Source organism: Mesoplodon mirus (genome assembly GCF_964341445.2).
Source record: "Mesoplodon mirus genome assembly, chromosome: 16".
Taxonomy (NCBI): domain Eukaryota; kingdom Metazoa; phylum Chordata; class Mammalia; order Artiodactyla; family Ziphiidae; genus Mesoplodon; species Mesoplodon mirus.
This window is the reverse complement of record NC_138992.1, coordinates 14434723-14458934: the sequence shown is the minus strand read 5'-3', so window position 1 is coordinate 14458934 and position 24212 is coordinate 14434723. Positions and strand designations below refer to the sequence as shown.

The 24212-nt window shown below is 39.5% G+C and overlaps 1 protein-coding gene across 1 annotated transcript; it reads left to right on the top strand.

The window, feature by feature from the left end:
• SQLE (squalene epoxidase) lies at positions 1–23997 on the top strand. The gene is made up of 11 exons (XM_082601818.1): positions 1–1187; positions 4938–5190; positions 10333–10513; positions 11996–12092; positions 13025–13138; positions 13223–13394; positions 15219–15314; positions 19726–19868; positions 20338–20434; positions 22326–22413; positions 23105–23997. Exons 1-11 carry the CDS (start codon positions 897–899, stop codon positions 23295–23297), a joined length of 1725 nt encoding a protein of 574 aa, XP_082457944.1. The 5' UTR covers positions 1–896; the 3' UTR covers positions 23298–23997.
• Positions 23998–24212: the final 215 nt, after the last annotated feature.

The following is a 24212-nucleotide window of genomic DNA, read 5'->3' as shown; positions in this document are numbered from 1 at the left end:
CGCGCGGGGCCTGGCCATCAACTAGGGCTCCAGCCGGTTACTCTGGTTACTGCCGAAGCGCCGCGCTGGAAGGCTGCCGCCGCCCGCGAGGGATGCTGGTGAGGAGTCCGTCGAGAGCCCCCGCCGCCGCCGCCTCCGCCGCTGCCGCCCTCTAAGGATAGCGCTGTGGAAACTGCCGTGCAGCGGCTGGAAGGCTCGGGGGCTGGTGCCTTGGGAGCCGCGGTGAGGTGGAGGTCTCGAGGTAGGGGCTGCGCTTCCCTGCCCTAGAGCCGCAGTCTCCAGTCCGAGGCCATCTTTGGTGGGCGAAGGCGGTCCCGGCGAGAGAGGAAGCTCACTCCTCACCGCCGCAGCCCTTGCGCTTTCCCACCCGGCTGGGCCATCGCTGTCGGACGAGGCGAAGCCGCATTTTTCCCAACGCGAGATACTTCTTTGGTGTTTCTCCCCCTGTTCCTCTTCTGAAAGGGCACCTGCTGCTGGTGAGAGAGAAGAGCAATTTTACTGCACGACGAGGCAGCAACAAAATTTAAAGCATCATCCGGAATAGCCCCCAGGACCCTCCTCGCCTTCCAGAAAAAAAAAGGCGGGGGGGGAAATACATGGATTGCTTGAAAGGGGAGAGTCTGGTCGGGAGCTGTTGGAGCAGGAGATTTTTAAATACTGTTTTTTAAATCCTGGAGAACGTTCCCCTGTTCTGATACTTTTATACTAACTTTATATGATTTTGTAAATTAGTCCGATTTGAATTGTAATCCTGTGACGGTGTTTACGGGACTTTGGCCGGTCCCCCGTGCTACTTTTGGCAACACATTTTGGGGAGAACATCTAAACACCAAAACCCTACCAGAAAAGATCGGATCTGAACATTGACCCGGTGTCACCGAAGAAGGCTTTAAACCATGTGGACTTTTCTTGGCATTGCCACTTTCACCTATTTTTATAAGAAATGCGGAGACTTCGTGTCTCTGGCCAACAAGGAGCTCTTGCTCTGCGTGCTGGTGTTCCTGTCGCTGGGACTGGTGCTGTCCTATCGCTGTCGCTACCGGAACGGGACCCTCCTTGGGCGCCAGCAGAGCGGCTCCCAGTTCGCGGTCTTCTCGGATATTCTGTCAGCCTTGCCTTTCATTGGCTTCTTCTGGGCCAAATCCCCCCCTGGATCAGAAAATAAAGAGCAGCTCGGGTCTAGGAGGGTAGGTTGAATTCAAAGTGGGCAAATGAGTGTGTTATATTAAAATTAGGACCGGGGTTACTCAAATGTAAATATTCTAATTTAAAGGGCGAAAGGCTGCAGGTTAGATACTGTGGTAGGAATTCTCATGTAGCTGGGGTCTTTTGTTTGTTTTCAAAGCTCTTGACTGTTCCTTGGCTAAATCCTTGAGGCTCTTAGGAATGACCGAAAAACCTTTCTTTCACTTAGTGTTGGCGGTGCCAATGCTAAATAAAATTGGTTTGATTATGGATGTTGATTTGATTATGAAAGTTGAAATGTTTGAGTCACTAGGACAGAATCACCATCTGTGTTGGAAAAAGATATTTTTTTAATTTAAATCCTTTGGTAAGGATTATGTTTGAACCTGGGAAGAAAGAAACCCGCTGCAGGTTAAGTCTGCGGCTTATAAGAAGGGACAACTGCCTGGGGAAAGTCACAGAACAGTCGGAAGAGCTGGCAGAGTAAAATGCTCAGTGTTTTATTAAAGTCTTAGGCAAAACACCCTCCTCTCCCCACGTCGGCGGAGCCTTGAGTAAACCAAGGTCCTAAATCAAGAGACTAATGAATGCGTGCAGGTCAGCCATGTTCCTAAATCAAAGGTGGGTCTTCAAATGCACGTGAAGTTACGATGATCCCTGCAAAGACAGCAGAGAAGGACAGTGGTGGGAGATGAGGGGGGAAAGGTTGTCGAGGTCAGAACATTTCGGATTTGTTGCCCTTGGGTGTTTATGCTTTTTCCCAAGAGCACTGGAGGATTCTAAGTATGGGAGTAGTGATATTTGATTTTTACTTTTTAAGAAGCACATTCCAGTTTCTGTGTGGAGAATGGATTGTAGGAGTACAAGAGTGGAAGCTGGGATGTGGGGTAAGAGACTCCAGCAGTAGGCCAAGTAAGGGACGACAGTGACTTGATGTTAGGGTGTGTGGCCTACAAAATAATTCACTCTTTGAGGGTTCTAGATCCACATCATTTTCCTGTATCTGCAGTACAGATCAGCACGGTTTGCAGAAGAGGGGGGGCTTGGTTTAGAAGTTTTGCTTCACCACTGCTGACTGTGAGACCTTTGGCAAATTGCTTAGTTTCTGTAAGTATCCGTTGCCTCTTTTAGGTGGGAACAGCACTAACCTTCCTGGTAGTTAGCGAATTGAATGATTTAATGTTTGCACAATGCCTGGTTCATAACTGTGATAAATAGTAGCTATTAACATTAGTCTAAAGGTAATCTCTGTCAGGAACCTTTGGAGTGGTGCTGAATTCAGTGATAGGGTGGGTGTGGGTTGGAGGAATGGGAGGAGAGGGAGAGGGAATCTTAAATCCTCAAATTGACGTCTTTGGTATCTTTGTCTGAGATAATGTCCCTCGAGGTCACTGAGCACTAGTCCAGGTGGCTGGAATGTCGTTATACCGTAGAGAAATTTGGGGGTAGGAAATCGGATTACCAGCAGTCACTATTGATTCCACTTTGTGAATACCTCAGGCTTTCTGCTTATTTCCTAAATACCTGGGAATTGGTAGACTGTAATGAGTACTAATTTCCCATTAGTGGGAACTACTAATCTACTGACCAGGCTCTGAAAGATGTAACTTTCTCCAGAGTTCCCCTTCCAGGATTGTGTGTGTGTGTGTGTGTGTGTGTGTGTGTGTGTGTGTGTGTGTTTAACAGGGAAAATTTAGGAAGAAAAACTAATAACAAATGGCTAAGATGACAAAAGGGGCTATTCTTGCTCTCAGAACAGTAATTTAAATATAGGCAGTTGCTCTGGCCATTAAGAAATACTGAGAGTAAGAGTGGACTCTATTGTGAAAAGATAATTTCTCTAAGAGAAATTATAAAAAAGAATGGACAGGAAGGCCCCAGTCCATTATACAGGCTGAATGAGTATTAGAATCACAGAGAATTAAAGTTCTAAAGGATTTTAGGTTTTATCTCCTTCCTTTTTTATTAAAACCCTGTCAAAATGGCATTAAAACCCCATCAAAATGGCATTTAGTCTTAATCGATAAGGTCAGAGAACTCAAGGAAGATGGTTCCTTGCAACTCTGTATCTGAAATGTATTCATATTTGTGAATCCACATACCAAGAAAAAATACTTATTACAGTATTGAATTGGTACTTCCCTGGCGGTCCAGTGGTTAAGACTCTGTGCTTCCAGTGCAGGGGACGAGGGTTCAATCCCTGGTGCAGGAACTAAGATCACACATGCGCAGCACACACGGCTAAAAACAAAACAAAAGAAACAAACAATACTGAATTATTCATTAAAAAAAAAAGTAACAGGCACTGTTATGCTCAGTGGGCATAAATCTCTCAAAACAGGCCTTTTTCATCTTCTTATAATCAAAGTTAAGGTTTTTACTGTCAGCCCAATGAGTGATAGGTTTAATGTTTGTCCTTATTCCTAAACGGGAGGGCCACTTGTTTGACTAAGCTCTCTTAGGAGTATCAGGATAGGGGAAAAGGAAGGTAAATTAAATATATTCTTATATGTAAGGACTAAAATTGTGAACAGGTCGAATCCCAAGGGACAGAATGAGTTATTCTCTTGGAATTTTAAGTTAAATATTCTCAATTAATAGATCAGTAGCCAGGATTTGACAGTCTTTTTTTGTTTTTGTTTTTTTTTTTTGTTTTGTGGTACGTGGGCCTCTCACTGTTGTGGCCTCTCCCATTGCGGAGCACAGGCTTTGGACGCGCAGGCTCAGCGGCCCTGGCTCACGGACCCAGCCACTCCGCGGCATGTGGGATCTTCCCAGACCGGGGCACGAACCCGTGTCCCCTGCATCGGCAGGCAGACTCTCAACCACTGCGCCACCAGGGAAGCCCCTGACAGTCTTTTTGTTATATAAAAGTGATTTTAGATTAAGGTAGATTTTTCAGATGAAAATCCAGAGGGAGAAAAAATAAAGATGAATAGTTGAAATATCTACAGGGTGCTGAATAATTTGCAACATGAAGTCATATCAGAAATTGTGTATGGGACCTCCCTGGTAGTGCAGTGGTTAAGAATCTGCCTGCCAATGGGACACGGGTTTGAGCCCTGGCCCGGGAAGATCCCACATGCTGCGGAGCAACTAAGCCCGTGTGCCACAACTACTGAGCCTGCGCTCTAGAGCCTGCGAGCCACAGCTACTGAGCCCGTGTGCCACAACTACTGAAGCCCGCACGCCTAGAGCCCGTGCTCCGCAACAAGAGAAGCCACTGCAGTGAGAAGCCCACGCACCGCAACGAAGAGTAGCCCCACTCGCCACAGCTAGAGAAAGCCTGCGTGCAGCAATGAAGACCCAACGCAGCCAAAAATAAAATAAATTAATTACTTTTTAAAAAGTTGTACATGATTTGCATCTGGTAGATGCTCAGTATATATTTGAAGCATTGAGTAATTAATGATAGAATTTTCCCTGTAAGTCTTTGAAGCCCCTTGTAAACATTTTTTATATTTGGCCTATTATGGATTTATAAATATGTGGCAGCATTTTGTAAATATGTTTGAATGGAACACACATTTAATTTTATTGGGATATTATTATACGTTTTTGTTTAACCAATATTTTGATATCATTTTTTATATATGATCTGGATTTAAAAACATAACAGTTCATTTGGTTTGATAATGTTTAGGGTATAGTTTTTACCTAAGTTGCAAATGTCCAGTGTGTCTATATAGTAGCAGTATGATTTAAAGATAACAAATGTGGCTACATAATTCACTTTTTTTTTTAAAAAACAGTGCAAAAAAGGAACCAGTATTTCAGAAACAACCTTAATAGGAGCAACTGCCTCTACATTGATATCTTCTCAAAATGATCCAGAAATTATCATCGTGGGGTCTGGTGTACTTGGCTCTGCTTTGGCGGCAGTACTCTCCAGAGATGGAAGAAAGGTGACAGTAATTGAGAGAGATTTAAAAGAGCCTGACAGGATACTTGGAGAATTTCTGCAGCCAGGTGGTTATCATGTCCTTAAAGACCTGGGTCTTGAAGGTAGGTTCATAGTGATTTTTAGGAGTTATGTGGCATAAACAAACACTCTTTGCTATGACTGGTAAAAAGGTATTCCATTTTATTTTCATGTATAAAAGGTACTTTATTCATTTACCAACAAATTTGCATGAAAATGAGAGCAAAGGAGAAAATAAGCATGAGGAGATACGAAGTAGCCTTAGTGAGATAAATGAAGTGGCTAAAAAATTGTAATGGTCAAAATTGAAGACTGGAAGACCAGAATGAGGGCATGAAATTTAGTGAAAGGTGAAGGGAACTATCATTTGTAGAGTGCATAAGATGAACCTGTTATAGAACCTTTTTTTGAAGCATCATTCATCCATTAACCCACTGCTTTTTAAATACTACTCATTTAGGAAATACTTATATTTGCTGTATGCTTTGTATGAGGTGCTGTACTGGGTGCCAAGGCTATACTGGTGAACAAGACAGATCAGCTCTCTACTCTTGGGAATCAAAGTATAAATATAGGCCCAGGCTGCGAATTGAGAAAGAGCTTGCTTGGTATGTAGGGTAGGCAGTATGTTGTAGTAATTACCAGCATTGATTCTGGCACTAGATTGCCTGGGTTTGACTACCATCTCAGATACATAAAAAGCTGTGTGATCTTGGCTAAGTTACTCAAACTCCCGTGTATTAGTTTCCTCATCTGTAAAACTGGCACACTTAAAAGAGTCCTTGTCTCATAGTTTAAGAGGATTAATTGAATTCATAAAGACAAAGCATTCAGAACAGTTCCTGGTGTGTAGTAAGCACTATGTAGATGTTTGCTATTTTATTCAATGAACTGAAAAGGAGACCGTGTAGCCAGAAAGTATTGGGTAATGGGGAAAGGAGAGTGGCTTGAGATTAAGGTTGGAGAGGCAGGCAGCTGCCAGATCATGCAGGGCTTTGAAGGCAGTGGAGCAAGAATATGACAGGATCCTGTTTACGCCTCTGTAAAGGCTTCAGACCTTTGACAGCTACTCACATGACAAACACACCTTACATCCTGACTCAGTACCTACAAACATACCTAAATCTGACTGAAATTTTACTTTTTAGATACTTGTCATGATTTTACCCAAGTATACAATTCACAGCTCGAAAGCCATTTCACAATTTACCATTGAGTCACATCCTGCAGTCTGTAGAATGCTGTTGTAAAAGAATGTGTGGATATGGTGTGGTGAATAGCCTCCAAGACTGTGGTGGTGGGGTAGCAAGAGTCAACTCAAGGAGTCTAGTGGGAGCTCATTGCTAAGTCCAAATGACAGATGATGGTGGTTTGGACTAGTATGGTAGACAGGATGTAAAGAGAAGTGGACAGATTCATGACCAAATTAAGAGGCAGGAATGGCATGACTTACTAAAGGATTGATGTGAGGTATGAGAGAGGGGGTATTAAAAAAATGATTCCTAGGTTTTGATTTGAACAACTGGTAGATGGCGGTGCTGTTTGCTGATAAGAAGACCTAGAGAGGAACAGGCACTGGGAGGAAGTTGGGAGACCTGTGGAGATATCCAAGTGGAGATGTTAAGTTGAATATATGAATCTCGAGTGCAGAGGATGAGTGATTTGAGCTGGCTGGAGTAGACATTTCAGAGATGTCAGCATATTGGTAATACTTAAAAGCCACAGCAGTGATGGAGGCCAGCTAAGGAGAGTGTGCAGGGAGAAAAGAAGAGACAGAATAAACCAAGTCCTGGGAAACTGATGTTTAGAGATTGGGTAGAAGAAGAGGAGCTTGCCAGGGAGACTGAGCAGGAGCCGGCAGAATGGCAGAAAAGAGCCAGGAGAGTTTCCAAGAGAGGAAAATGTTTCTAGCTGGAGGGGACGGGTACATATCAGGAGAGGAAAGGAGACATGTCATGGTTTGCTAATGAAGGGTCAGGTAAGATGAGTGTAGAGAAAGGGCCATTGGATTTGGCCATTGGGAGGTTGCTTGTGACATTGACGGTGTTTCGGTGGAGTTGTGTAGCCGAAACCTAGACTGAAGTGAGTGGGAGATATAAAAATTTGAGACTAGAAAACTACTCTCGAGGAGTTTTTCTCTAACAGAATACAGAAACGGCAGAGGTGAGATGCAGATGTGAGGATAAAGGAGGGTTTTTTTTAAAAAAATAAATTAATTAATTAATTTTTGGCTGCATTGGGTCTTTGTTGTGGTACGCGGGCTTCTCATTACGGTGGCTTCTCTTGTTGCGGAGCACGGGCTCTAGGCGTGTGGGCTTCAGTAGTTGTGTGTGGGCTCAGTAGTTGTGGCTCGCGGGCTCTAGAGCGCAGGCTCAGTAGTGGTGGCGCACGGGCTTAGCTGCTCCGCGGCATGTGGGATCTTCCCGGACCAGGGCTCGAACCCGCGTCCCCTGCACTGGCAGGCGGATTCTTAGCCACTGTGCCATCAGGGAAGTCCCCAAAGGAGGGGTATTTTCATACTAGATAGAGCATGTTTGTGTGCTGACAGAGAAGATAAAGTTGAGAGGGAGGCGACTAAAGGTGTTACATTCATTCCTTCATTTAACAAATATTTATTAAGCATTGGCCGTATCGTAAGTACTGTTCTGGGTGCTGAGCCTACAGTAGTGAACAAAACAAAGATTCCAGCCCTCATAGAGCACACATTCTAGTTGCTAGTGTAGAGGGTGGTGATAAAAGATGAATAAATAAAACTTAGAGTATATATAATGGTTATAAGGGCTTTAGAGAAGAATCAGAAAAGGGACATAGGGAGTTGAGGGTGGTGTGTAATTTTAAATAATGAAGTGGGAGAAGGGAAATCCTCGCCGAGAAGATGACATTTCAGTAAAGGACTGAAGGTGGTGAAGGAGTAGCCCTAGGGCTACCTGGAGGAAAGGACTCTGTCTCCAGGCAGAGAGAGAATCAAGGGGAAAAGCCTGGTGGGAGGAGTGAGCCTGGCCTCTTTGAAGAGCAAGGAAGGAGAATCGTGTTGACTTGAGTGGTGTGAGTTATAGAGAAAAGGTCAGATGGGCAATGGGGGCTGGATTCCATTGTGGCCCACTATATAGATTTGGCTTTTACTCCAAAGGGAAGCCACTGGAGAATTTTAAGAGGAGCAGTTATTAGATTTCACATTTTAGAAGTATTATTAGAAATATTATTTTAAAATATTCTTGTTATTGTGTAGAAAAAAGAGTAGATCATAAAGTGGCAAGTCAGAAGCAGGGAGACCTGTTAGAGATTATTGCGGAATCAGTGAGAGTTGTTGGCTTGGACCAGGGTCGTAGCCATAGAGGTGGGGGAAGTGGTCACATTCTGGGAATATATTGATCTTTGGAAGGAAGAGTCAGTAGGACCGGCTGATGGATCAGATGTGAGGGATGAGAGAAAGAGAGGAGTCATGGTCTTTAAATGAGACTAGACGACATGGCCAAGAAGAGGTGCAGGACGACCCCTGGGGTACTCTAACGTATAGAAGTCAGTGAGGTGAGCAGGAGCCAAAAAAGACGACCGAGAATGAGCAGGTGAGGAGGAAAAGCAAAAGACTGCAGGGCTCTGGACCCAAGCGGAGAGAGTGCATTGTGAGTAAGGGAGGTCCACCTCTGTCCTTTTAAGTTTCCTAACCACCACCCTTCATGAGAGGGTCACTTGAGGCAGACGTGACTGTATCCTGAGACAGGATTTTGTTACCTTTATCGTTGAACATCAGGCAACTGGAAATGCCCTCAGACTAATGACTAGACATAGAATCATTTAGAAATCCAGCCTCAGGGGGTATGTCCAAGGTTGTGGCAACAAACCTCAATGGGTTCTTACAGGTAGTTCATGTAAGGGTGAGGAGAGCCGTGCAAGAGGGAGGGGAGCCACTGAGGTATTTTAGCCAGTCCACGCATCATGCGTACCTTTAGTATCATAGCAAGAGTCCTTTTTAACATTCATTATGTTATCAGTTCCCCCTCAGGTGTGATGAGCTGTGGATAATAGAAGCCCTTGAAATAGTTACTTTTTGGAGTGTGGACTTCTAATATAATACCGACTGACCCATCCTGGTGTGTGGGTTTTTAATAAGTGAATTGATTGCCCTTTGGCTTAAGCTTAATATCTAGAACTCTTCAAATGAATACATTATAATTTAAATGCTATATCTTTATAATAAGTCTCATTATCCAGTGGGGAACCTCCTCCTCACCTCACTTTCTTTAGGATTATCTTGACTTTTCTTGGCCCTTTTGCTTTTCTGTATATAAAATTTAGAATCAGGTTTCAATTCCCATGAAAACAAACCCTGTCAGGATTATGACTGAAATAGCACTAAATGTCTAGCTCAGGTTTAGAAAAATTGTCTTGGACTTCCTATCCATGAATGTGGTATACTCCCCATTCAGTTAGGTCTTGAGTGTATTTAAATAAAATGTCATAAATCTTGTTTGTCTTTTGTTATATTTATTCCTTGACTCTGATTTATATTTGGACTTCCATAAGTTATACCTATTTTATTATGCACTGTATACTCATTTTGAGGTTCAGACTTCACACCAGGTCATGGTACAAAGTTATGATTGGATTTCTTATGGATGACTCCACCCATGGCCTATGGTAGATGGCTTACTTCCATGCCATGTCTCAGGGCGTTAAATTGAGTTTTTCTGGTCTCTGTCGTATTGACAAGAAATTTATGTATGGTGCCAATTATTGCTGGACTTATTTTCTAAAATGTTATTACTTTATAATATGACCAGTAATATATAAATTTACCCATTTTATCTTTATCTCACTAGCAATTTTGAGAGATTTGGTGTCTTATTGTTTCAGTTTTATTTCATTGATTTTTTAAAATCAAGTTTTGACATTTTTCCTGATATGTTCAATGTTTCTGTACTACTTAGTGTGCATTATCTATACACTTTTACCCATTATTGTTAGGGTCTTAATATTTTTCCTATGAATTTTAATGAGTGAATTTTATATGTAAATATTTACCTTTTGTGATATTACAAATTTGCTAAGACTTGCCTTCCAGAAGTGTTAAGATTTCTGAAATAGTTGTTAATGTCCAGTTCTCAAATGGTATTGTAGCTTTATGAACACAGAAACTCATTTTCAATGGTCCATGTCCTCCTGGTGCCTAGTGTAACTCTGGGTGTATTACAAAATTGATTTTTTTGACCTGAATTGTTTTGCAGATACAGTGGAAGGTATTGATGCCCAGGTTGTAAATGGCTACATAATTCATGATCAGGAGAGCAAATCAGAGGTTCAGATTCCTTTCCCTCTGTCAGAAAACAGTCATGTGCAGAGTGGAAGAGCTTTCCATCATGGAAGGTTCATCATGAGTCTCCGGAAAGCAGCTATGGCAGAGCCCAAGTAAGACTACAGCTTCAAATACATGATGTTAAAGAAACACATTTAAACTTGGCCTTCGTACAAATACTATTTTATACATTTTCATAAGTGTTTGGGTATGGGTTAGAACATAGCTATTATACTAAAACCATAAGTTAGAAGAATGTTAGCTCTTCAGTGCCTTTGTTAAGAATATCATATAGATAACCTTCCTTTGAATGACATAGAACTATTGAGAATTTTCCTTTGACTAAATATGTGATCTTTTATGTGGTTGGAATTTAGAGGATATAGTTGTTGTAATTAAGGTTTAAGTTCATATGTGCCCATTTGGGAGTTGGGGTTTGTGGTTATGGTACTTTTTATTAAAAGTCAGGTTAGAGAACTTCAAGAGAAGATCCCTGTTCCATTCATATTAAGGACCTAGACTGACAGAACTGGCTGCTTCTCTCTCTCTTTTTATTGAGTTATAGTTGATGTACAATATTATATAAATTACAGGTGTATAGTATAATGATTCATAATTTTTAAAGGGCTTCTCCTCTTTAATTATTAACTTATATTTGTCTCTAGCCCTATGCATTATAATTGAGGTTTAATTGAAGCTTTAAACATGAGAACCCTCTCATTGGCAAAGGCTTAAGTGTTGACAAAGCAAGTGAAATGAGTGGATTATTCTTAGAACTGAAAGAATTTGATATCTATGGAAGTAGAATATGTTCATTGTAGAAAAATGGAAAAATACTCAAAAATATAAAGAAGATTGTAAAAATTATCCATGATCCTTCTAACTAGAAGTAACTACTCTGAATAATTTGGTAGATAAATTCCAGTTCCGTGTATGGATTTGTATGGGTATGTAAAATTTTTCTGCATGTATTTTATTTTTTAATGAATGAGATAAAACCTCATGTTACTTTTTAAAATGCTTTTAAAAAAATCATTACATTAGTAATATGTATTCCATTTTAAGAAATTAGAAAATTAAGGGCTTCCCTGGTGGCACAGTGGTTAAGAATCCGCCTGCCAATGCAGGGGACACGGATTCAAGCTCTGGTCTAGGAAGCTCCCACATGCCGTGGAGCAACTAAGCCCATGCGCCACAGCTAGTGAGCCTGCGTGCCACAACTACTGAAGCCCGCATGCCTAGAGCCCGTGCTCAGCAACACGAGAAGCCACCGCAGTGAGAAGCCCACACACAGCAAAGAAAAGTAGCCCCCACTCGCCGCAACTACAGAAAGCCCGCGCACAGCAACGAAGACCCAACACAGCCAAAATTAAAATAAATCAAAAAAATATATAAATTAGAAAATTAAAACCACACCAATTCTAAAATCCGTTAATGATCTTTTTGCTTTTCATCATTCCAGACCTTCTTCTGTGTACATGTGTGTCCAGTTTACATGGGTAAACTGGAGATAAAGAAAAGGGAATTTTTCATTCCTTATTTAAATTTTTCAGTTGTGCTACCAGAGAATTTATTTCTGTTTATTTATCTTTTAGCACAAAGTTTATTGAGGGCACTGTGCTGCAGTTATTAGAAGAAGATGATGCTGTGATGGGAGTTCAGTACAGGGATAAAGAGACTGGAGACATCAAGGTGAGATATATCAAATATTAGCTCTTCCTAAGAGATTTTTATTTTCTTTCTCTCCTACTCCTTTAAAAAAGTAGGCTCACCAATTTATTATTCATCGAAGGGACCGAGATCTAAGCCATCTGCACCAAATTGAACACATTGTTCTTTAGAGCACTTCAGAATGCTGTTCAAATAACTTCAGAAACAAACACCACGATTTTAACTGTATTAAAAACTGAAATGAGAAATGTACCCTAAGAGAGAAGCAGAGGGGAACTGGAAGATGCAAAAAGGAAGGATTCAGCGTAAAAGAAATACTTAGAATAAAATATTGTTTAAGTAAGAAAGGCAAAAATTAAGAGAATGTCTGGGGAAATAGCAGAATAAAATAGTTTGCTCCTGTTGGTTTAGTAAAGAAGAGAAAGTCAAAGGCTTATCTGTTGATTCTTCCCGGCTGCTCCATAGGGTAACCACGTCCTAGGAATTATACTCTAATGGGGGCAATTACAAGATAATATAAATACATACATCCACATGTACAAAAATTCTTCTAAGCCCTAGCCACTAACTGAAAGCACTATGTGAAGTTAGAAAATTCTAGAATAAAAGAATGTGGTTAGTCCTTGGAATTTATAATGAGATTCAATCCTCTATGGGCTGTGCTTGCTTTGTAACAGTTTTCCCCAGTGTCCATCAAAGTAGCTTAATCTCAGATGGTTTGGATGGTAGGGCTTTGGAGGAAGGTGATCCTCAGGGACTCAAAGGGAAGGGTCTCTAAAGATTGGTCGTGCATTACCTTCAGCCCATGTAACAGCTCCTTCAATAGCATTATCTTCAAATACTCTGTAATGCCCCATAATGTATTTAAATTTGTTCATGTACCTTTTAAAAGAATGTCCTTTTCACTGTGTATTTCTAACCATTTAGCTGAGTATTCTTTGTTTTTGTTGTAGGAACTCCATGCTCCATTGACCGTTGTTGCAGATGGACTTTTTTCCAAGTTCAGGAAAAACCTGGTCGCCAATAAAGTTTCCGTTTCTTCACATTTTGTTGGCTTCCTTATGCAGGTACCATAGGAATGCAATTGTAGGAAATAAAAGCAACTTGAAACTTGAAAATTATTAAAATATTTTATTTATTTATTTTTCTAGAATGCACCACAGTTTAAAGCAAATCATGCTGAACTTATTTTAGCTAATCCGAGTCCAGTTCTCATCTACCAGATTTCACATAATGAAACTCGAGTACTTGTTGACGTCCGAGGAGAAATGCCAAGGAATTTAAGAGAATACATGACTGAAAACATTTACCCACAATTACCTGGTAAGAAATAGTATTTCACTGCCATTGTAATCTACTGTCTGCAAGCAAGTCTCACAAAAGGCCCTTCATTTCCAGTTCTCACTGAAGCTTTGTCTAAATGAGGCCAAAGATAAGGATGGCAGGTGAAAAATTCATCCAGTCAGTCAGCTACACTGGAGCTGAATGAACTATTTAAACTAGCACATAAAAAAAATCTCCAAGTAAAAAAAAAATAGTTTCAATGCATTTTTTCTTAGTAATAATTATAGTTTTCTGAATAATCATTAATAGTGGCATATATGGTATTTTTTAAGGTAGTCTGGATAGCAGTCTAGGTATGTGAATTCTTGAAATAGCTCTTATACTTAATTACTTCTTGTGCTTGGTTTTTGTAGAAATGATAGCTACCATATTTTGAATGTCTACCATATAAGAGGTGTTTTACTAACATAACTGAATGTCTACACAACTACCCTATGAGGTAGGCATTATCATGATCCCCATTTTACAGATGAGGAAACTAAGATGCAGAGAGGTTACTTAGCTTCTCCAAATACAAACCTTTAGTAAGTGGCAGAGCCAGGGTCGAAAGCAGGTCTGTCTGGCTCATACATCTCTGACCTCAACATGAGGGCTATAAGGGGTCTTGCAGACATCTTTGTAAAACACTCATTAAAATTAGTATTTTTTGAGAATAGGAAGATATAAGAAAGAAATGTAAACAAATTATTAAGAATATTGATAAAATTGAAGGGAAACCCTGCTTGCCAGTTATGACATGATTATAGTAATAGCACGTTATCCTTGGTACGAGTATGTTCTGTTTAAATATTCTGTTTTTTAACTTATTTTTTAAATTAAGCAAAGTTATTTTTTAAACTAAGTGAAAGCACTCTATTTAATAATTAATGGAATATTAACAGAAATTAAGGTATACATGGACCAATTTAGATTTTTAACAACGACATTTTCAGCACTTCAATACATTTTCACTCAGTTAAGCCATTTTTGAAGCTTTCAGATGGAAAGAATGAGTTATGCATATTTAGGAAAAGGATAGTTAATAATGTGATATTTTTAGCCTTTTTTTCTTTTATATAGATTTTTTTTTCCCCAATCCGAAACTTAGTTGCAGCAGACTGCCCTGTGTAGTTTTATGCTCGTATTAGTTAAGTTATGGAAATTCTACTCATTGTAGGAAGGAATAGTTTCAGCATAGGCATTCTGCTCCTATATTCCCAGATTACGAATTGCATGAAAAGAAAGTTTATTTTCTATACAAGTAGAAGCACAAAACTTTAAAACTGGGAAGTATCTCAGAGATAAGCTAATCCAACGGTTTCATTTCTAGATGAAGAAACTAAAGCTCAGAAAGGTAGTGCTGTATACACCTTACCCTTTTTCTACTGTATATACCCTCCTGCTGTTTGTGAATTGGTGGTATATTTCATCTGATCTTATAGAATATGGTGGTGACAGTACATTAGGTGTTAAACATATGATGCCCAGCATTTAACATTTGGAAGACAGGTGGGTGGTTTTTCTCCCTGTCTCATCTCATCTGGATTTGCTTCACTTTTCCTCAAGCTTTCTGGTTCACCCAGATCTATGTTTATCTATTTACATTAATTTTCTCTTAGATTCCTTAGTAATTCCTTAGCTTGAATAACTAGGTGCTTAATGAACAATTTTAGTAATAATTAGTTCTTGATTTTTCGCAAGGGATATATGTAACAACCATAACAGATGTGTAGTAGGTATTTGTTTATTCTTGATAAGAAAATGTGGTAGCTTGAAACTGGAATGTTATAAACCATTTCTTTGGCGGGGTGGGCTTTACTGCAGATCACCTCAAAGAGCCATTCCTAGAAGCCACTCAGAACTCTCGTCTGAGGTCGATGCCAGCAAGCTTCCTCCCTTCTTCACCGGTCAACAAACGAGGTATTATTTTATTGGACTGATTTTATAAAAGATATTCCAAATATTCAGATTCATTACTCCAAATGACATGTATGTGGTACAGTTTGTAACATGTGGTATGGAAACTTGATTACTGTGGATTCATGCATTAGTGATACCAAAATTAGTTTTATATCTATTATTTAATATTCAGTACATATAGGTCACTGTTCTAGTTATTGGAGATACAACAGTTAATTAAATACAGTCCTTAATCTAGAGAAGGCAGTTTTCTAGTGAGAGATATAGACATATAATTTCAGAACACTGCTGATAAATGCTGTAATGAAAGCCCACTCATGGTACCCCAGATTCACTGCGAAGGGGTGGGGTGTACCAGGCAGGGAGGGGAGACTGTGAACTGGGAAGGGTGATTAGGGAAGACATTGCTCTGGAAACAAAGCTGGACTTGGGGCACGGAGGGTGAGTGGGAGCTCATCAGGTGGACAGTGAGATGAGGGGCTTTTTCATTTTTTTTTTTTTTTGGCTGCACTGGGTCTTCATTGCTTCCCGTGGGCTTTCTCTAGTTGTGGTGAGCGGGAGCTACTCTCTGTTGCGGTGCGTGGGCTTCTCACTGCGGTGGCTTTTCTTGTTGCGAAGCATGGGCTCTAGGCGCGCGGGCTTCAGTAGTTGCAGCACGCGGGCCCTACAGCATGCGGGCTTCAGTAGTTGCAGCACGCAGGGTCAGTAGTTGTGGTGCACGGGCTTAGTTGCTCCGTGGCATGTGGGATCTTCCCGGACCAGGGATTGAACCCACGGCCCCTGTATTCTTAACCACTGTGCCACCAGGGAGGTCCTGAGAGATGAGGAACTTCTAAATAGGCAGAACAACATCTACAAAAGCTAGGATGGCCGAGAAATGGTGGCACTTAAGTGAACTCAAGTAGCTTCCTATGGCTGGAGCATAGGATAGGTGTCAGAGTGGTAGAAAGGTAAGGTATTTATTTAAAGTTTAGTCTTAATCCCATAGACGATGGAAAGTCATTGAAAAGTTCTTTTTTATAATAGCTTTATTGAGATATAATTCACAAATCATATAGTTCACCCATTTTAAGTGTACAGTTCACTAGTTTTTAGTATATTTATAGGTCTATGCAACCATCACAATTAATTTTAGAACATTTTTATCACACCAGAAAGAAACCCTGTACCCATTAGCAGTCACTCCTCTTTTCCTCCCAGTCCCCAGGCAACCATTAATTTACCTTCTGTCTCTATATGTTTGCCTTTTCTGGATATTTCCTATAAATGGAATCATACAATGTGATCCTTTGTAACTGGCTTCTTTGAGGTTCATCCATGTTGTAACATGTATCAGTCCTTCATTTGCTTTTATGGCCAAATAATATTCCATGTATGGATATGTCAGTACTACATTTTGACTATCCATTTATCAATTGGTAGACATTTGGGTTATTTCTACTTCTGGTTCATACCTGTGTATGAGTTGTTGTGTGGACATTTATTTTCATTTTTCTTGGGCATATACCTAGGAATCGAATTGCTGGGTCTTAGGGTAACTGTTTAATGCTTTGAGCAACTGCCAAACTGTTTTCCAAAGTGGCTGACCCATCTTACGTTTCCATTAACAATGTATGAGGGTTCCGATTTCTCCACATCCTTGACATTGGTTATTATCTGCCTTTTTGCTCATAGCATCCTAGTAGATGTGAAGTGATATCTCACTGTGATTTTGATTTGTATTTCTCTGATGGATAATGATGTTGAACATATTTTCATGTGCTTATTGGCCATTTGTGTACCTTCTTTGGAGAAATGTCTGTTCAGACTTTGCACATTTTTTAACTGGGTAAATTTAAAAAAAATTTATTAAGTTCTAAGAATTCTTTATTCTAGATATAAATCCCTTATTAGATATATGATTTGCAAAGTTTTTCTCTCATTCCATGGATTGTCATTTTGGTTTCCTTGATGGTGTTCTTTGAAGTTTTTAATTTTCATGAGGTCCAGTTTATCTGGTTTTTTCTTTTGTCACTTTTGATGTCATATGTAAAGTCTTTGCTCAACCCAAAGTCATGAAGATTTACTCCTATATTTTCTTCTAAGAGTTTTACAGCTTTAGCTTTTACATGTAGGTGTTTTGATTCATTTGAGTTAAATTTTATGTATGGTGTGAGGAAGGGGTTCAGCTTCCTTTGTATGTGGATATCCAGTTGCACCAGCCCCATATGATGAAAAGACTATTCCCCATTGAAGTGCCTTGGCAGTCTTGTCAAAATTTGACTGTAAATGTAAGAGTTTATTTCTTTCAACAGTATTTTGTAGTTTTCAGAGGGTAAGTTTCACATTTCTTTTGTTAAATTTATTCCTAAGTATTTTACTCCTTTTCATGCTATTATAAGTGGACTTATTTTCATTTTAAGATTCTTCATTGCTAGTGTATAGAAAAACACTGACTTTTCCATATTTAACTTGTATCTTGAAGCCTTGCTGAACTCATTTATTAGTTCTAATAGTTCATTGAAAAGTTTTAAACAAGGTAGAAGCATGATTAGAGTTTTGTTTCAAAGATACTACTCTGAAATGTTGTGGAAGGTGGTTTGGAGGAAAGTTCAGACTAAAGCCTATAGTAAGGCTATTTAATTATTCCATGTAAATGATGATGAAGGGCCTGAACTAGGGTGTGGCAATAAAAATGGAAGGTAGAGAATGGATTTGGGTAACATCTAAGATGAAGAATGCATGAAACTCAGTGATTAATGGTAGTAAGAAAGAGTGAGGTCTCTTGATGGATCCCAGGTTTCAGGCTTAGATAATTTTGCCACCTATTTGCTGACATCGGAAATATAGGGAAAAGTGTGTAAGTTTAGGGAAGTGTGGAGAGATGATGAGTTCACTTTTGGACATAGTGTGAAGGGCTCGGAGGTCATTTGAGTGGCCAGGTGGAGCCCCACTGAAAACAGGAGTGTGGAGCCCTGAGGAGAGGTGTGAACGGGAGCTGTCGATATACTGTGGCTCCTGAATAAACAGCTATCGTTTGCTATGGAAAAACATGCATCATAAACTACCAATCATATGAACAAACTATACTGCAAAACAGAATGAAAGCCAGTGCCAAATTGATATAAACAGCATGCTGTGGGAACATATATCCTAGTTGGTGGGATTGGGAATGTTCCATGGAGAAAGAGGAATAAAAGCTGGTTATAGTTTGTGCTTTTTAGTGAAGGTATTAGACTAATACATAAAAAACTTGGATTAATATTTAGAATATACCTTTTCATAAATTTATATTATGTGTATTCTATAATTAGTTATAAACGTAGTATATTGTGACATTACAGAAAAAAATTATCCATAATTCTGCCACCTTGCCACTATTATTATGGTTGGCTATTTCTCTCAGAGACAAAATTAAATAAATGCTTTGTTTAAATGTCCCTCTAAGTCATAGGTCATTAGCCAGGCTGACAACTGAAGGGAACCTTAGTCAGGAGCTTGGTCAGGAGGTGTATCTCGAGTCAAAGTGCAGAGCTTTCTGCTTCTGTAGTTTTGTTTTAAGGGGGCCTAATTTTCAGCTAAGATTCATTCAAGGCTTATTCTCCTAAATTAACTTCTGATGGTTTTGGAGTATCTGCCTATTCCCTTGGAACCATACAGACATCTCTCTATAACATGCTGGCAGCAAATATTACTGTGAAACGTCAACAACCTCTTGATCTTTTTCCCTTGTGGAAGGCCTGCTGTTTATGCATGGATGCCTGTACATTCTATGTTTTTTCATGGAAGAGACCTTATAAATATTTTGACATTGTTTGACTTAATCTTAGGGTCACATGTGAGCTTTTTTTTTTTAAAGAAGATGTTGGGGGTAGGAGTTTATTAATTAATTAATTTATTTTTGCTGTGTTGGGTCTTCGTTTCTGTGTGAGGGCTTTCTCTAGTTGTGGCAAGCGGGGGCCACTCTTCATCGCGGTGCGCGGGCCCCTCACTATCACGGCCTCTCGTTGCGGAGCACAGGCGCCAGACGCACAGGCTTAGTAGTTGTGGCTCACGGGCCTAGTTGCTCCGCGGCATGTGGGATCTTCCCAGACCAGGGCTCGAACCCGTGTCCCCTGCATTAGCAGGCAGATTCTCAACCACTGCGCCACCAGGGAAGCCCATACATGTGAGCTTCTTGAGGACAGGGACCATGTTCTTGTTCTCACTGTATCCCCAGGGTCTGGCACGTATTAGTTACCCAATAAATATTAATTGAATCAACTCTTGAATTTTTGCCTGAATAAATTTTAGTCATGACTTAGTCCGTTGTATTTTCACATTCTCATTTACTAGCTCACATTCAAAATGTTTATAAATTAACAGAGTAGTCTTCTTGTTTGTCTTAAAGGATGCTCCAGGATGTCATAATCTACCTTCTCTCTTTTTACAGGTGTTCTGCTTTTGGGAGATGCATATAACATGAGGCATCCTCTTACTGGAGGAGGAATGACTGTTGTTTTTAATGATATAAAACTATGGAGAAAATTGCTAAAGGGTATCCCTGACCTTTATGATGATGCAGCTGTTTTCCAGGTAAGATATTATCCTTTGACAAAAATGACACAAAACATTTCTTTCTGGGGCCTAAGAGGAATGGGGCTTTGAAGGGGAGGTCTGTACCTAGGAGCCTGGTCCTTAGGTGTGATTCTTAAGCAGTCTTGTTCAGGATTAAGAACTTGACTTGTCACCTATGAATCTTTTAGAATCTCTGTATTTGGATATTATATAACATTGGATTACATGGGCCACTTAGCTTCAGAGATGTAACTCATTGCTCTGGAGATGGTTTTGTTTTGGTGGGTGTGTAAATGTTGAACAAGGCATAATGACTTGTACAGTAGTCCTCAGGATAACTATCAGTTTAGGGGATTATACACAGTAGTTTGTGCTCCTTCTTTCTCTCTCTCCCTCTCCCCCCTTCCCCTCCCTTCCTTCTTCCCTCCCTCCCTCTCCCTTCCTTCCTTCCCTTTACCATATAATAAGTGACCTTTTTCCTTTTTAGGCCAAAAAATCATTCTATTGGACAAGGAAAACGTCTCATTCCTTTGTTGTGAATATCCTTGCTCAGGCTCTTTATGAATTATTTTCTGCCACAGATGGTAAGTGCAGATATTTTTAAAAGAATATTGCTGAAGTGCAGGTTTTTAGCACAGGAAGGGAACTTAATTACAAAAAAGTTAGTGATTAGGCCAGAAATAGAAATGTTTCCTGAGTTTGCTAACTTCCAAGTTGGTAGTCCTTTTTAACTCAACCCTTGAGCAAGGTTTTTTCTAATCATCATGTATCCACCACTTTGTGTGGAAGTTTGTTGCTTCCGTAGACAGCCTTAATAGCAATACCTCAATAATGTGTCATTATTCACCCCTCTGATGCAAATCTTATGCAAATGCATGAGACTGTGATGGAAGATCTTTCTGGCCATGACTTAAAAGGCAATATAGTTGTTAATCTTTTTCTTCCTGAACACTAGTTTCAATTTCTTTTCAAAGTAGTATTTTGTAAAATGAATATGAGCTTCATATCAAGCCTAGATTTTGTTAAAGTGCACAAGCAGAAATATTCCCACGCTTTTGTTTTTGTTTCCGTCTGAGGTGATGGTCAACCTATACATTACGGAAAACATGACTTAGCAGAAACAGTGGTAGAAATGGAGGAAAAGGCATCTGTGCCACCTCCCAACCATGGCCGTGTACAAATTAGTGAGTGGTAGGTTAGTAAAACTAGACCTTTAGGTTTTCAAGAATAAATATAACTTGAATCTCATAACCTCAGGTCTTTACAACAAAGCTATTTCTATGGCCTGGCTGAGGCCCCAGTGATTCATGCTCTGGTGGCCTGATTACAAAGGATGACACAGTACAGATACTTCCTGCAGAGTCTCTACCCATCATTCTTGCTAAAAGAAAAGACAACTTATTGTGATTTTCCAAGCAAATCTCTCTTGCTAGTTGAGCATGGAAGTTACAATGGCTGGTTGGGCAAGAAAAGAACTAAATTTGGAGTGTTTCTAAGCTCTTCTTTCTAAGCTTTTCTAAGCTCTTGAGTTTCTTACATGATGAGTTTGAATCCGCCAACAAAACAACATTAAAAAAGTTATGAAATAATGGAGGAGGAATGAGCTTTATTGGAGTAAAACGTTACCTGTTGTATCCTTTTTCATCTTTTGTAAAGAACAATCTAGGCATACTTGAGAAGAACATTGGTTCTGTACTATTGAAAAGGTTATTGATTGATTGGGCTTCCCTGGTGGCACAGTGGTTGAGAGTCCGCCTGCCGATGCAGGGGACATGGGTTCGTGTCCCGGTCCGGGAAGATCCCACGTGCCACGGAGTGGCTGGGCCCGTGAGCCATGGCCGCTGAGCCTGCGTGTCCGGAGCCTGTGCTCCACAGCGGGAGAGGCCACAGCAGTGAGAGGCCCAAGTACCGCAAAAAAAAAAAAAAAAAAAAAAAAAAAAAAAAAAAAAAAAAGGTTATCGATTGATTATATTATGTAGTGAGGGTTTACTGAATTATTTTGAAAAGTATAAAAAATGTACACATATAAGGCATTATTATTTACTCTTCACAGCTGTTCTTTTTACTTGATAATTTACTGCTCAGAGATATGGATCAGGCATCTTAGAGACTGGGAATCTGGTTTCTAGAACTTTGTTTTTATAAGAAAAGTGTTTACAAAGTAGTTTGCATCATTTAATGAATTTACAACACAGTCAAGGAAATAGCTTTTAAATAACTCTAACTTCTAAGACCTACATGTTTAGTAATTATTTACTAGCAGAAAAAGTTTATTCACACTTAAATTACTATGTGTAATGTTACTTATGAAATTTAAAGGAAATCTTGGGTTGCTGAAATGCCAGCACTAGATTTTTTAGAAATTATCTGTAAGGTGTAATAAACGTTACACATTCATTTTTTCCCGACGTTTCATATACCCAACATAAATGTGTGGATAATTTGATCGGGAGTAATCTTTAACTTTTATTTTAGATTCCCTACATCAACTAAGAAAAGCATGTTTTCTTTACTTCAAACTTGGTGGAGAATGTGTTGCTGGTCCAGTTGGGCTGCTTTCTGTGTAAGTTGTTTCGATGACACAGAGGAAACGGATGTTCCAGGTTTTCTTAGGACAGTTGGGTTTATGAATGACTGCAAGTGCCATTTTATCATTCAGTAGTATCCCAAACGAAACGTAGCCCAGAGAGATGAAAAAAGGCAGTATTTAGTGCTGCATTTTTGTTCTAGGAAACAGGGTTGATTCTTTGGGAACCATGATTAATAGAAGTTTGTATTTAGAATTTAATTCTGTTGGGACTCATGAAACTCAGCAACAGTTCTGATGGTGCAGACATATGTAGAATTATTCTTGGAAAGTCTGCAAAATGAAATTCTTTAAAATTTTGCCCCTTCATCTGCTATCTGAATGTCAACACTGTTATCTTTTGAAAAATCTAGACTCACTCAACAAGCCAGGCAATCCAGCTATTTCAGACTGAGATCTCAAGATTAGTGAAAGAAAACAGCTCAAAACATACAATTTAATAAACTAAGAGGAGTTACTGGCTTCTCTGACAGGGGTGAAGTCTAAGTAGTTTCTTGTAAGCAAAAAATTTTTTTTAATTTGTCCCTTAGCTGGCAGATACAAGCTTGTAAAGTCCCCTAGTTTGGAACCTCTTTATGAGTCAACTTTCATTTACAGGTCTTACTAATATATATATATATATATATATATATATATATACGCTTTTTATCTTTCCTATTTATTACAGATTGACTCCTAATCCTCTGGTTTTAATCGGACACTTCTTTGCCGTTGCAGCCTATGCCACATATTTTTGCTTTAAATCAGAACCTTGGATGACAAAACCCCGAGCCATTTTCAGTAGCGGTGCTGTATTGTACAGAGCGTGTTCTGTAATATTTCCTCTAATCTACTCAGAAATGAAGTACTTTGTTCATTAAGCTTAAAGGGGACCCATCTGTGAATGAATACTGGGAACTTGCCAAGTCTGAAGAGACTTGGAAGAGATGTACATAGCACAGTACTATACCGCTTCTGAAGTGGGAAGTCTTGGACCAAGATTGGGATTAATTTGTTTTTGAAGTTATTTGTATACAAACATGTAAATATATACTTTAGTTTACAATTTCAAATGAAGGGTACGATAGATATGTAAAAGAAATGATTGTTACCATAAATTAGTGCTAACTCTGAGGAACTGCAGTATGTCTTTTGAATTCAGTATTTGGGATGAGTTATTGTGGGGCATGCAAATAAAATGAAGAACGAACTCTCATGTCTTTTTGTCTCGTGCTGTGGACTTCTTTACGTAACTTCATGAAAAAGAAACCAAAGTGGGATGGGAAACGCGGAGGGAAACCTATTCTGTTAAATAATTAATTCCTGACGTTGGGGAAGTTGCCTTAATATCTCTGGACCTTATTTTCCTCATCTATCCACCTGTCTTTCCTCACTTATCCAATTGGATAAGGTTCTTTTCTGAGTTCTTGGAAAATATCACATTTATATGGAAAGGCAATCGAGGGCTTTATATAAATTCCACTGTGTAACATTAACAAGCCAGGCTAGGCTTATTTCAAGAAACAGTGAATGAACAAATAAGCACTTGCAATATCTGGCATAATGCCTTAAAATCAGTCAGACTTCACTGAGTTTACACTACATTTGAAGAGATTATGGACATTCAGAAGGGTATTATGAGACTTAAGTAAATCCCCAAATATCACTAAAGTAAATTGCTTCCATTAAAAGAGCAGTAAAATACAGCCGGGAATTTTAAGTAACTATTTCAGATTCTAATGATTAGGGCTAAAATTTTACTAAAGCTTTTATAATTAACATTTCTCTTGTTCAAC

Coding starts and splice junctions, on each gene's coding strand:
- SQLE (XM_082601818.1), top strand. CDS start 897: ATGTGGACTTTTCTTGGCATTGCCACTTTCACCTATTTTTATAAGAAA. Junction 1,188..4,937: donor AGCAGCTCGGGTCTAGGAGG/GTAGGTTGAATT, acceptor TTTAAAAAACAG/TGCAAAAAAGGAACCAGTAT. Junction 22,414..23,104: donor CCAGTTGGGCTGCTTTCTGT/GTAAGTTGTTTC, acceptor TATTTATTACAG/ATTGACTCCTAATCCTCTGG.